Here is a 13,122-nt window from a genome sequence, read left to right on the forward strand (position 1 = left end):
AAATAAGGCACATGTATGAGAACTTCAAATTGTATTGCTAACCCAGGAGATAGCATTTTGGCAACTTCAGGAAAGAGTGATTTAATACATTGGAGACTACATATTAAGAGAAAAAAAAATTATCTCATATTCAGTGCTTGCTTAGAGTAAATAGATGGAGCTATTGTTTTGCTTCGGTAACAAGCAAATTTTAATTTTTTTATTGCTTAGAAATTGAGATTGTCGTGTTGTTGAAATCTGTTGATCCAGCAGCAATGTAGACTTATTCAGCTGGAATCTTGTATTCTGTGCAGAGCTTCACTTTCCATTAAAGAAAACAAATTAAGTTTGTGTTGTGATGGGTAGGATTTGCCTGCTGAATCATCTGTGCTGGTAGAGACTGGTCAAGACTCTTTGATGAATAACCTAACCTTTAAATTTTCAGTTTATAAGTGTTAAAATTTTCTATAGTTTTATATGAATGCCTTTCCAGTGCAAAGTTTTTTTTTTTTTTTTTAATGACTGTCACTTCTCTGCAAAAAGTTATGTTTAAAGCTCACATTTTATTCTTCTTTTGTAACAACTGAGATTTTTTTCTAAAATTGTTCATGTTGCCCTTGCTGTTCTCTCCTGTAGGTTTCTCATCAGTTTAGGTCTTTACATGTTAGTTCATAGATGCAGCGTTGAGTGTCTGTGATCTGACTTGCACTCGGCCTCTGGCAATATAATGGAAAAGCACAAGCTGGTTTCTCACCAATAGGGCTGCTTTGAAAGGCATCTCAGCAACAGAACCGTCTCAGACTGTCCCTAAGTGGACGTGTCCTTCACTGTCCTTCTCATAGTGTTTTCTTTGGCACTTTCTCACTCCAAGAATCCCAGAGCGTTTTCAGCACTGATGGATTTCAGTGCAGATTTGCAAATTTTTGGGAAGGTCCATCTCCCACTTCCGGGGTAGCCCAGTATCTCCCCTCCCCTCCCCCGCCCCCCCCCCCCCCCCCCCCACCCCCCCCCTCACTGTCAGGTTGGATCCAGATCTGCTTGAAAGGAGTCATATTTCTGCAATGTTGCCTTTTTCATTTATGCTCGAAATACGATTTTAAAGCATGACTAAAGACTGCACTTTACAGCTCTCCATAGAGGATGCATGCAGAGATGATTTAGAGCGTTATTCAGGCATAATTCCTACAGGTAGTTGGCCCCGAATTGTGCAATGACTGTATTTTAAACAGACAAGAAGAGGCCACAGTTTTCCCGCTTAAAGGACCTGACGTTCAGCTGGGAAGGGGAGTTGGGGGTGTGGTGCGGGGGCGCACGCCTCGTGGTGATGCCTCTGTATTGATCTCAGTAAATCTCCCCACTGTTTTAGAAGCGCCCGTGCCCATTCCCCTTATTCAAGAAGCTGCACCAGGTCCACGTGAAGCCCGCTTTGGTTAACTGCGGCCCATCGGCCCACCGCGGGTAGGCGGGGCGGGTGGGGGGGGGTCACCTGTCCGGAGGAGGGGCGGGGGCGCCGGTGACGCGCGACCACTTCTTGGAGCGGGGATGACGCGCAAGACGGGTCAAGCGGCTGCGATGATGCGCGCAAGACGGGGTAAAGCGGCTGGGGCCGGGCTGCGGGCCATGAGGAGGGGGGCGGCGGAGGCAGCGACGCCGCCGGGGGGCACCATTCGCCGCGACCCCGCTGCGGCCTGGCCGCCCACGCCGGGGGCGGACTCTGCCGGCCCGCGGCCCCACTCCCCACAGCTGCGGTCCCGCACCCGCGGCTGGAACCACGTCGGGGACCCGCAGGCCGTGAACCAGGCGACTGACGTGGTCCCGGATGTCTTCGCCATGCGAGTGCTGCTGGAAGATTCCGGGGAGATGTTCCGCGTAACAAACTGCCGCAGCAACATGACGGTGCGGGAGCTCAAAGAGGAGCTGGACCTGACAGCCGGCATTCCCTTCAACCTGCAGCGGCTGCAGTACCTGGACCAAGGTGGCCCCTGCCCGACCCCTTTCCTGGCCACGTGCACTCCTCTCCACCCCGCTGCCAAGTCCCCTCTGAACCTACAATGGGGCAAGGGAAGCCCGCCCAGACCAGGACCCCCAGATGGGTCAAAACAAATCCCACACCATGAAACTCCAGGTGGAAAAGCCAATCCTGGCCACCTAGGGACTTCCCAATTCCAGAAAAGCTGGGTTCCTGTTAGACCTCAGATCTCCAGGCAAACCCTGTCCACAGCAAGACCCTGATCTGTAGCAAATCCTCCAGTCTCAAAGCCAGCTGTCTAGTCCATCCTGTCAACCCAGTCCAGGTCAGAGCCCCCAATCCCAAACCAGACGCTGCCCACCCCCCTAGGACCCTCAGACACCCAGACTGTCAGACTCCCATTCTCTCTTCATCAGGGACCCAAGTCCCAAAGCCACACAAGACCTCAAGCCTGAAACATTTGTCCTCAACAGACCCCACAAACCTGCTTATGTCAGGCCCCCAAATGGAGGCAAACTTCCAGTGTCTGTGCTACGCTGTGGGACACCAGGACCCCCAATCCACCATTCAGTTGTATCCACGCAAGGACCCCAAGCCCAGAACAAGCCTGCCTAAAACTTACCCCAAATCTCCAAGGTTACCGTGACTACTTCAGAACCCTGGATTCTTTGGCAAAGTGTCCACACACAGACACTAGAGCTTGGAACAAGCCCTGCTCATTTCAGGGCCCTCAAGCCAAGAACCAATCTGCCCAAGACTGAACCCCCTAATCCCTAGACTAAACCAAGTGACCATGAGAACCCTGAATCCTCCAGCAACCAAGTAGACTCCAGGACACTAGAGCCTTAAACAAACTCTGTGAGCCTCAGAACCCACATCTCTCCGCAAACCATACTCATGTTTGAACCTCAAATACAATCCCCAAGTGACCCCCTGCTCACAACAGAAACCTGAATCCCAGAGCAGATGGGCTCAATTCTGAGTCCCTCATCTCTGCCTAACCAATCACTCATCTGAACCCCATTCCATCAGCCGTCTCTGTCTACATAAGGATGTCAGACCCCAAAATGAACTCTGCCCACATCTGACAACTCAACTGTGACCACACCAGAAGCCCAGGCCAAGAGTCTTCAGAAGAGCTCTAAAGCATAAGACAGAGTCAGCCCACAATAGAACCCCAAAACTCAAGTCCAGTGTACTCATATCTGAACCCCAAACCTCCATGGAAATCATGTTTGCCCTCCGAGGTTTAAGCCAGCCATATGCGTGTAAGGAAGCCAAAGCTCAAAACAAGCCTTGCCTACATGAGGACCACCCCCCCCCCCCCAGACTCAAAGCAAACTCTGCCTGTGTTTGAAACCCAAATCCCACATCAGCCTCAGTCACATTTAAACCCCAAGTTCAAGACCAAACCCTGCCTATATCAGGACTCTGAATCTCATAGCAGAACCTGTTGCCACTGAATCCAGGGCAGACCTATCCGATTCCTCATCCCTATGCTATCCAGGACCCCCAAATGCCAAAACAAATCCTTCCCACAGAAGGACTCTACATCCCAGAACAGATCGTTCCCACACCAGGACCCCCAGGCAGAGTGCAAACCTTGCCTCCATCAGAATCCCAAATCTCAAAACAAACCCTGTCCACATTTGAACCCCAAATACTGGACACTGACCCAGTCCATATCAGGACCTCAAATCTCAAGCTGCCTCCTTGTCCATGTCAGGAGCTCAAAGCTAGCCCAACCGGAATCAGAACCCAGCACTCAAAGCTCCCTGTGACTGACTCAGGACCCCAAGGTCCCCTGTCCAGATAAACCCCACATAGGAGACATCCAGTGGACCCAGAGCACATCCTCTCCCCCTAGGGTCTCCTTCCTTCACCCCGTGGGTCTGGCTGTCCCCATCCCATCCCTATGATATGCAGAATATGAGAGCAGGATCAAAGCCCCCCAGCCTCTACCATCTCCCCACCTGCTTGAAATCAGCACAAAAACAAGAAAACAAAGGTAAAAAATAACTCTCTGGGCTGCTGCACAGAGAAAGTGAACAGCCGGTGGCGCAGAGAGACTGCAGTTATACTGCAGGGGCCGTGAAGTGATAGAGATGAAGACTTGAAGCAGCCTGTCTCCCCGAGCTCCAAGCTCCCAGACATTGCCCTTCTGGGGCTCAGTATCCTGATTTGTAAACCACAGCCCCATTAGCTCCGGAATCCTCAGTGCCGTTTCCTCCTTTAGGCAGAAACGACTCCAGAAACACAGAATGCATACTGAAGAGCAAAGTCCTTTCCTTTACCCTCTTGGAAATCGGTTAAGCATTTTTCATGATGTATTTGCTTTGCTAGAGCAGTATTTGGAAGAATGCTTAAGAGCATTTTCGAGATTTTATGTGGAAAGAAATGTACCTGGATTTAATGTGTTAAAAGTGAAGTGAGCTATGGAAGTGCTTAGAGTCCCAAAGCAAGTAATTTAAGAATTATGTGTCTTGAACTGCAGATGTCTGACACCCCTCCTGTTAATTTATTTTCACCCATGAGCTATGCCGAGCGATAGATTCAAGAAAGCTAAGAGGGAAAGAAAGAGACGAAGTGGCTTAACACTGATGTCACAATCCTGTTAGTCAGCAAGCACTTAGCAACTGTTAGAAGCTTGACCTCTCTTGTGGTTGCCATCCTTACTGTTGACGGCAAACAAGAAAGAAGGTATACCACGATGATGGAAGAAATTTGGGCTTCTTCCAATAAATAATCAGTCTGACGCCTCTTTACCCACCTCAAAGGTTGCCAGAGAGGATCAAATGAGATAATGTGTGTGAAAACCCTGAAAGACTTAACTCTAAAAGGGGGTGAAGCATTCTCCTGGAGGCGGGTCGCCTTCCCATGTTTGTTGTCAACTCTAATAATTTATTTAGGTGGTGATAATTAGTATTTGTCCAAGCCGAAGGCAGTTGCTGCCTGCCTGTAAAAGGAGAATGTGCTCTGATTTTCTCTAAGAGCTGTTTGCTGCTGCTGCTGCTGCTAAGTCGCTTCAGTCGTGTCCGACTCTGTGCGACCCTATAGACGGCAGCCCACCAAGGCTCCCTTGTCCCTGGGATTCTCCAGGCAAGAACACTGGAGTGGGTTGCCATGTCCTTCTCCTCTAAGAGCTGTTTAGCTGGTGTGAATCGTGCTCTTGTCTTTCTCGGAGAAACACCACCTTGCTCCAGTTTTTTCAAAGTTGTTAGGAAGTCATCGAGTTGTCTTATTTAGACTAATTACTGATTATCCTCAGTGTGAGAAGCACAAATAAGACCCTAATTAACAGATTTGCTAATCGCTGTTCCATGTTTCCATCCACCAACTGGAGTTGCTGGGAACCAAAGGGTGCCAACAAAGTCTAGAGTGAGTGGGCAGGGCATCGAGGAGAGGCAGGGCTGGTTGGAGTCCTGGTGTTGCTGTTCACTGGTCATGTGAGCCTCGGTCTGCTTCTGCGGCAAATGGACCAGCCAAACCTGGCTTGTCGTGAGGATTAAAGAATGTGGGTGCTGAGTACTGGCACTTAGTAATCAATCATGAAACCAAAAATGCTCACAAATTCTACTCGGAATAAATGATAATCCAACCTGGGCAGAGTTGAGACATTCCATTCCTAGGTCTGCTTATTGGAAAAGGCCGATTAATCCTTCAGCTAGATTACAGGTGGCCAGGTAGGAAGATGTGTGTGTGTATTTCCAAAGGTAAACTGAAATCAACTTCATTTTCTTAAAATGTTCTACAGTCCTCTTCTACTAATTCTGACCATCTTCCCCCAAGGGTATGAGTAAGGGGCAGTTTTGGGTGATGACACATAGACAGGATGTTCTTCCATACCAAGTCCAAATTATGGTGGGGGTCGACATGGAGATGCTCATATTACCATAGGGTCTCCACTGGGGCAGTTTTGTCCCCCTGGAGGCCATCTGGCAAAGTCTAGAGACATTTCAGTGGTCACACCTAGCTGAGCAGGCTGCCGCCACCTTGGGGGTAGAGGCCAGGAATTCTATAAAGACCCTGCAATGTCCAGGAAGACCACACAGCAGATAGTCATTCGGCCCCAAGGGTCACGAGTGCAGAGGTTGAGAAATGCTGCCATAGACTATAATTTGAAAGATCCAACATTTTTTTCTCATTATTACCTCTTTAAGCTAACTGATGACAACATTAACCAGAATCAGTATTTTAGTTTAGGGGTATATGACTTGTATAACCACTTTATTACCTGTCTGTAATTTACAGTTACTTCAAGTAGTTCTACTTAGAGTTGGCCTCCTGAAATGATTTTTGTTCACTTCATGTATTTTTTGTGTGTGATGGGTTAAATTATAATTGGGGCTTCCCAGTTGGCACTAGTGGTAAAGAACCTGCCTGTCAATGCAAGAGACATAAGAGGTGTGGTGTGATCCCTGGGTTGGGAAGATCCCCTTGCAGAAGGGCATGGCAATCCACTCCAGCATTCTTGCCTGGAGAATCCCATGGACAGAGGAGCCTGGCAGGCTACAGTCCATAGGGTGGCAAGAAGTTGGACATTACTGAAGTGACTTAGCATGCACACACGCAAGTTATACTTACAGAATTTTATGATTTATTGCTTTTTTTTTTTTTTTTGGTGGGGAAAGGTTTGGCTTCTCTTTGAGTTAAGCCAAATTCATTTTCTAAAAAATATTAGCTACTACAAACAGACATACGTGGTTTTATCAAATGAGACTAGTGCTCAAGTGTCTCAAAGTATTTTTGTGATACCCAAATATCACAAATAAGATAATCTCTTCACTAAACCAGGGTAACAATTTATCTTTAATGCCTGATTTTTCTTTTTAAAGATAAAAATTGTTCCCCATAGGAATTTTGATGGATGATGCTACGCTGAAGTTCCACGACGTTATTCCGGGTGGAATTATTTCATTATGTATCTGGCACTATGATGGATGGACGGAACTGGTTTTGGCGGCTGTGGAAGGGGATTCCAGTAAGGTGTTTTCATGCTTCTTTAAATGGATATTATACTTTATGAAGCAACTGTAGATTGTGTGTGGGTATGTGTGTAGGGGGAAGTTGCTTGTTCTTTAATGTGAATATTTATTGAAAGTTGCAGAGTAGAGAGAATAACAATGACTTGTCATCATGATCAAATCGTGTGTTTCCATTTGCTGTTTGGCTTTGCGGTTTCTCCCTGTCCACGGACTTGTGATTTGTAACCCAGTCACTCTACCCCGAAAGGAACCAGGGCAGCCCTTTTTCTATTCACGTGTATATTTGCATGCATTCTAAGTCTCTTCAGTCGTGTCCGACTCTTTGCCACCCCATGGACTGTAGCCCACCAGGCTCCACTGTCCATGGGATTCTCCAGGCAAGAATACTGGAGTGGGTTGCCTTTCTTTTCTCCAAGGGAGCTTCCCAACACAGGGATCGAACCTGGGTCTCCTGCATTGCAAGCAAATTCTTTACCACTAGCAACCACAAGTATATTTGGTAAAGTTGAAAACCTGATTTAACAGCTGAGGACGCCAGATAAGTTGGAACTGTGCAGTCCAGAGCTTTCGTCGCTGCAAAAAAACCAAAAAAAGTCCCAGGGGTCTGCCCCTACCTGACAGGTAGAGGCTTGGAAACACAGAAGCCCTGACCCTTGGCCAGGCCTTGAGCAGGGCTCTGGTGTGGGGCGGGGGTGGGGGCAGGCGGGGGCGGGAGTGAGACTGGAGGAGGAAATGTCTACCCAACAGTGAAGGTGAATCGCTCAGACACAGGGGGCAAGTGCAAGTTCTTTGTGGAAAATAAATTCGATGACAAGCGAGGAACTTGTGGAGGAGACAGTTCACTTCTGGCTGGGATGCGGATCATGGGGAGGGGGGTGGTTGGGATGGGGTTCTGGGGAGCGGCGGTGGTTCTAGGACGTCAGGGCAGGGACCCAGCAACCCTGCTGCCCTGGAGCAAGAGCCTTAGAGCCCATCCCCCCAATATTTGCACAACTCTCTGGTTCCTTCTCTGCGTTTCTCCCCCTCCTCTGCCTTCCCTGGATTCCTCTCGGGCTGTGTCCATTCTGGGTTCTCTGACTCTTGCTTTGAATGTGGGGTGGGTCTCCCCCAACTCATCTTGGGCCAGAACTGTCATCACCCCCCTGCATCAGGAACTGGGCTCCTCTCCGTTGGAACCGTAGCCTTCCTCCAGGGCTCAGATCTTTAATTCTCCATGAGAAGATTCTGTCCCAGGGCTGTTATTCACCTGACAGCAGAGTTCAGAGTGTCCCAAACGTTAACGGAGACAATGGGCCTAAGAATAGACCGGAAGGCCAAGGTTCATCAACTCTCCCTAGGAGTGCGTGCTCCCTTGGAGGTGGGGGGGTGTTCGGTGTTGGCGGGGGTCTTCCTTCAGGGCTGCAGCCCCCTTCCTCTGGACACCCAGAAAAGCTATTTTTCTCTCTTCAAAACATGGACAGGAAGAATTTCCTGCCTCCCAAGCCTGTCTGGTGGTAAATTTGTGTTTCCTGGACGTGCAGAGAGAGATACCCCTGGCTGGTTTCCAGCTTCTCCCTCCCCTAGGGGCTGCTACCACCACCCCCCAACCCGGCCTGTCCCATCCACCTCCTGCACGTGGCGTCCAAGCTGACTTCCCCGCCAGGGTGTCCCGGGACCCACCAGCCAGGTGCCTCTGTGTTCCCGAGGTCACTGAGACTCACGCATGTAACTGTGTGTCTCATCCAGCTGGCTTGCCTCGGCGTTGCCGAAGACACTTTCTACCGAACTGCAAATTCGGGGCGTTTTGACGACAGGCAGTGGAAGAAGTGGATTTCCCAGAGAGCGTTCGTGGCCTTGTATGTTGCCTCACACAGGGGCCACTCAGAGGCTGTGCAATACCTTCTAGAACACGGTAAATCTCATAGCGGCTGGGTATGTTCACGTGGCTGGTGTTCAGTCACTGAGTCATGTCTGACTCTTTGCAACCTCATGGACTGCAGCATGCCAGGCTTCCCTGTCCTTCACCATCTCCCAGAATCAGCTCAAACTCATGTCCATTGAGGGGCTTTCCTGGTGGCTCAGACAGTAAAGCGTCTGTCTGCAATACGGGAGACCTGGGTTCAATCCCTGAGTCGGGAAGATCCCCTGGAGAAGGAAATGGCAACCCACTCCAGTATTCTAGCCTGGAAAATCCCATGGACGGAGGAGCCTGGTAGACAACAGTCTATGGGGTCACAAAGAATCAGACACGACTGAGTGGATCAGTTTCTTCTTCATGTCCACTGAGTATGTTCAAGAGTAGGGTCTTTTGCAGGCAAGGGGGTCACAGTGGCTTGTCCTCCTGGTTCGCTCAGTAGTGGTTTCCTGGACCTAAGTTTGTCAACCACCAATTAAGGTCCCCGCTGGGCCACTCGTTCACTGTCTGAGGGGGCTGAGGACATGCTAACTGAGGCCAAGAGAGGCAATACAGCCTCTCTTGGCCAGGGCTCAGGAAGACAGAATTTTTCAGGATACCACGTCACAGGGCTTCCTGGTTCATAGTGTCCAACCAGACCCCGCTGGGGATATTCCCAGACCATCCTGTTATTTCCTTCCCACCTGGGGTCCCTTTTCTGCCCAAGGAGTCTAGCCCCATGCTGACATCCCTCCCTTGGTGGCTGGCAAGCTGGCCAGTCTCCTTTCTCCAAGCCTTTGAATTATTTGTCCCACACCCTTGTTTTCATCTCTCCTCCACCAAAGGGCAATTACTCTCTCTGTCCACAGACACAGAAGCCTTAGCCTGGCTTGTCTCCCAATTAAAGGGCTTTGCCTGAGGTTCTTTGAGAGTATGTTTTATCTTTCCTGAATGTAGAGCGTTTGGGGGAAAAGAGGCCTGGGACTGAGGTGCAGACCATTCAAAAACATGAGAAAACCGTGTCAGACATCCCAGGCCACCAGCTTCCTCCAGAAAAAGCACAGAGTATTTGATCACTGGTTTCCCAGGTGGTTCAATGATAAAAGAACCTGCCTGCCAATGCAGGAGGTGCCTGTTTGATCCTTGGGTCAGGAAGATCCCCTGGAGAAGGGAATGGCAACCCACTCCAGTATTCTTGTCTGGAGACTCCCAAGGACAGAGGAGCCTGGTAGATTACAATCCATGGGGTTGCAAAGAGTCAGACATGACTGGGCATGCACACACTCTTGGGGCTCAGGAGGGGGCTTCATCTGAGGATCTCCCACATCAACTTGGCTCCAGATTAGACCCCCTCTTCCCAGCCTTTGGCCTTGATCCCAGGCTCTCTGTGCTATTTCCCCCACTTTCACCAACCAAGCTGGGAAAACATCTCCAATGCTTGGGCAGGATGACAGGCTGTATGTCTGTGATGGGTAGGGGTTTTTGTGACGGTCCTCCCCTCTTTCTGCACTTCTCCTGTTGTAGGATGAAATATGGGCTTTTCACGGCCCAGCAGTCCTTTAAGCTCATAAAAAGTCATTTTCACTCTGATGGAACTGTGATGTATTTGAAAGCACCAGTTAAAAAATTACAGCCAGCTTGGCAAAGTTTTCTGTCCTTTGCAGACAGCAGCTGTAAAGAGGTACTGGGGCCAAGGAAGGGTGTTGTGAGAACCCATTTAAAACTTTACCTCACTGACCAGTCATAGCTCATAAAAACTGGCTACCAAAATGTCAGCTGCGTATAATTGAATTGCCTTGTTCTCTCTGTCATGGTATTTGTTACCCAGAATTTGATTCAATTCAACAAGTCTATATTGGACACCTGTCATTAGCCCACCCATCTGTGGGAGGCAGTGAGGGATTCAATCCAAGTGAAGTCCGTCCATGAGTCAGGCTGCTCAGCCTCTGACATCTTCCAGGGGCCTGTCTTCTCCAGGCATCACCCAGGCTACGTGCCGGGGATGAAAACAGCAATGATCAAAACAAGCATGTTTTCTGCCCATGTGGAGTTTATGAAGGCAAGTCAGCAAATTATTACAAATAATTAATTCCATGGTCAGTCATGCGTGGAATGTTCTGGAGACACAGAAGATCTACTGAACAAAATGCAGGGGCTCCCCAGATGGCTCAGTGGTAAAGAACCTTCTTACCAACACAGGTAGATGTGAGAGATGTGGGTTCAATCGTTGGGGTGGGAAGATCCCCTGGAGGAGGGCATGGCAACCCACTCCAGTATTCTTGCCTGGAGAATCCCATGGACAGCGGAGCCTGGCGGGGTGCAGTCTGTGGGGTCACAAAGAGTCAGACTTGACTAAACTATGCACAGGGGGATTCTTGGGGAGGAGGACTAAGGAGCGTTTTCCTGAGGAAGTGAATGAAACCTCAAGAAACATAAGGTTATCCCAAGGGAGGGGCGGAAGGATGAGAGTGTTTTTAGCAAAGGAAACAGCATGTGCAAAGATCCTGAGGCAAGGTAAGGGAGCAGGTGTGTTGAAAGGATAAAGCTAGAAGGCTGGTTAAGTGAAGCATGGAATGGTGGGGGAGGAAGATCGCTGAGTCGGGGGGTGGGTAATGCTAGAGTGATAAGGCGAGGTGGGTAGGACAGAGCGGTGAAGACTGAGAACATTGCCCCAAGGATTTGAGCGAGGATTGTAGAAAGGTCTTTGTCTGCCACAAGAGGAGCCTGAGGGTGAAGCAGGGCTGGATGCTGGGTCGGGGGGATACAGGAGTGATCCCTTCGTGGCACTGGTACCAGGGTGGGGAGCAGTTATTCATTCTCCAAAGCATTCCTTTCCAAACCTCGGCCCCTCCCTGTGAGTTTCTTCTTGAACAGGTTTCTGAAGGTTGGCTCTGGCCAGCAGGATGGCCCTCCCTGAGCCAACTCTTTTATTTCCCAGGTGCCAACTGTCAGGGAAGATCCCCTGTGGGCAGGACGCCCCTGCATGTGGCTGCAGCCATGAGCCGGCTGGACTGTATCAGCCTCCTGCTCAACTATGGGGCCTCCATCAATGACAAGGATGCCAAGGGGGAGACGCCCATGTCCGTCGCCCGCCGCCTGAACCGTACCCAGAGCGAGCGACGGATGTTCCTCTTCTACTGGCTGGTGAAGATGGGGACTAAGGACCCGCTGGACCCTGTGGTGAACAAGGCTTTTCGGAGAGTCAAGTCCGGGTTCGGCACCAAGGACAGCAAAGTGTAGGAACGTTTGCATGTTGACACCGACTCGGGGTAACTTTCCTGAGTTCAGGTCCACGGTGAACAGTGGCCGTGGTGAGCAGAAATTCAGGGAAACATGGCAATTAATCTGAATCAGACACAAAATGATCTGTCCTGTTTGCAAATGACGTGGGGAGAATATTGATAGAAGTGGGTGACTTTGTGTTCATTTCCTAACCCATTATGGATCTAACAGACTCCCACGCCAGCCTTTAATTTCGAGCTATTTGTTCATCATACCCAGGAACGCTGCTTGGGGTGATGGGGACCAATTACCTCCTCTCCCGTCTGGACACCATCTAATGCATCCGCATAGCAGGGGTAATGGACACAATGAGAGTAGCTCTTGTTATGGTACAAAACCAGGGCGGGCGGTTGTCGCCGGCTGGTGGGCAGTGTCACCTGTGAATTCCAGCTCGTTAAATTCATGGAACAAGATGCTCCCTGAGCTCGCAATGTTCCAGAAGTTTTCCTGAGCCTTCCTGGAGGGGTCTGCTGTCTGAGTCAGAGGTAGGGTTGGGGTGGGAAGCGAGGCTGGCCAGAAGACATCCGAGCTTGGTTGCCCACAAGGGGCCCCTGGTTACTCTTGGTGAAAAGGGGTGAGTTGACATTGGATTTAAAGGAGACCAGTGCAAAAGATGACGATAGCTCGTAAAGGAGAGAGTTTGAACTGGCAGCTTCTTATTGTCCTCTTGTCCCATCCCCAAAGGTCCAAGCACTCTCCTCCCCGACACTAGCTTTCTCCTGTCCTTCTAGAACTGGGGGAGCTCCAGCATCCTTACTAGGGGGCAGCGTCTATGCTGGGCTCTGGGCTCGACAGCCCATGAAAGCTGCCATGTGAGTGATGAGCTGAGTGTAGGAGACCAGACGGAGGGGTGAGGACTGGAGCAGACTGACATGTACCCCGCCCACACCTTGCCTGAAGAAGATGCTGCCACTCAGCAGTAAGTGAGCCAAAGGCAGCTAGAGCTTTCCAGAGCCAGGAACCTGGCTTTTTAATCTAAATCTTGATTTTTAAGTGTTGGCTTGAATTATCCCCTGGAGAAGGGAAAGGCTACC

At 49.9% G+C, this 13,122-nt stretch overlaps 1 protein-coding gene and 1 long non-coding RNA gene across 2 annotated transcripts; one reads left to right on the forward strand and one right to left on the reverse strand.

The window, feature by feature from the left end:
* Nucleotides 1-522: 522 nt before the first annotated feature.
* On the reverse strand, nt 523-3,069 carry LOC133259484 (uncharacterized). The gene is made up of 2 exons (XR_009740422.1): nt 2,433-3,069; nt 523-695 (listed from the first exon to the last, which is right to left on the reverse strand). It is a non-coding gene; the product is annotated as an uncharacterized LOC133259484 (long non-coding RNA).
* On the forward strand, nt 1,228-12,535 carry ANKRD60 (ankyrin repeat domain 60). Its single transcript, XM_061437053.1, has 4 exons — nt 1,228-1,954; nt 6,804-6,934; nt 8,659-8,824; nt 11,745-12,535. The coding sequence occupies exons 1-4, from the start codon at nt 1,522-1,524 to the stop codon at nt 12,044-12,046; spliced, it is 1,032 nt and encodes a 343-aa protein (XP_061293037.1). The 5' UTR covers nt 1,228-1,521; the 3' UTR covers nt 12,047-12,535.
* Nucleotides 12,536-13,122: the final 587 nt, after the last annotated feature.

The sequence above is a fragment of the Bos javanicus genome, chromosome 13, assembly GCF_032452875.1.
Source record: "Bos javanicus breed banteng chromosome 13, ARS-OSU_banteng_1.0, whole genome shotgun sequence".
Taxonomy (NCBI): Eukaryota; Metazoa; Chordata; class Mammalia; order Artiodactyla; family Bovidae; genus Bos; species Bos javanicus.

Coding starts and splice junctions, on each gene's coding strand:
- ANKRD60 (XM_061437053.1), top strand. CDS start 1,522: ATGACGCGCAAGACGGGTCAAGCGGCTGCGATGATGCGCGCAAGACGG. Junction 6,935..8,658: donor TGGAAGGGGATTCCAGTAAG/GTGTTTTCATGC, acceptor TGTCTCATCCAG/CTGGCTTGCCTCGGCGTTGC. Junction 8,825..11,744: donor GCAATACCTTCTAGAACACG/GTAAATCTCATA, acceptor TTTATTTCCCAG/GTGCCAACTGTCAGGGAAGA.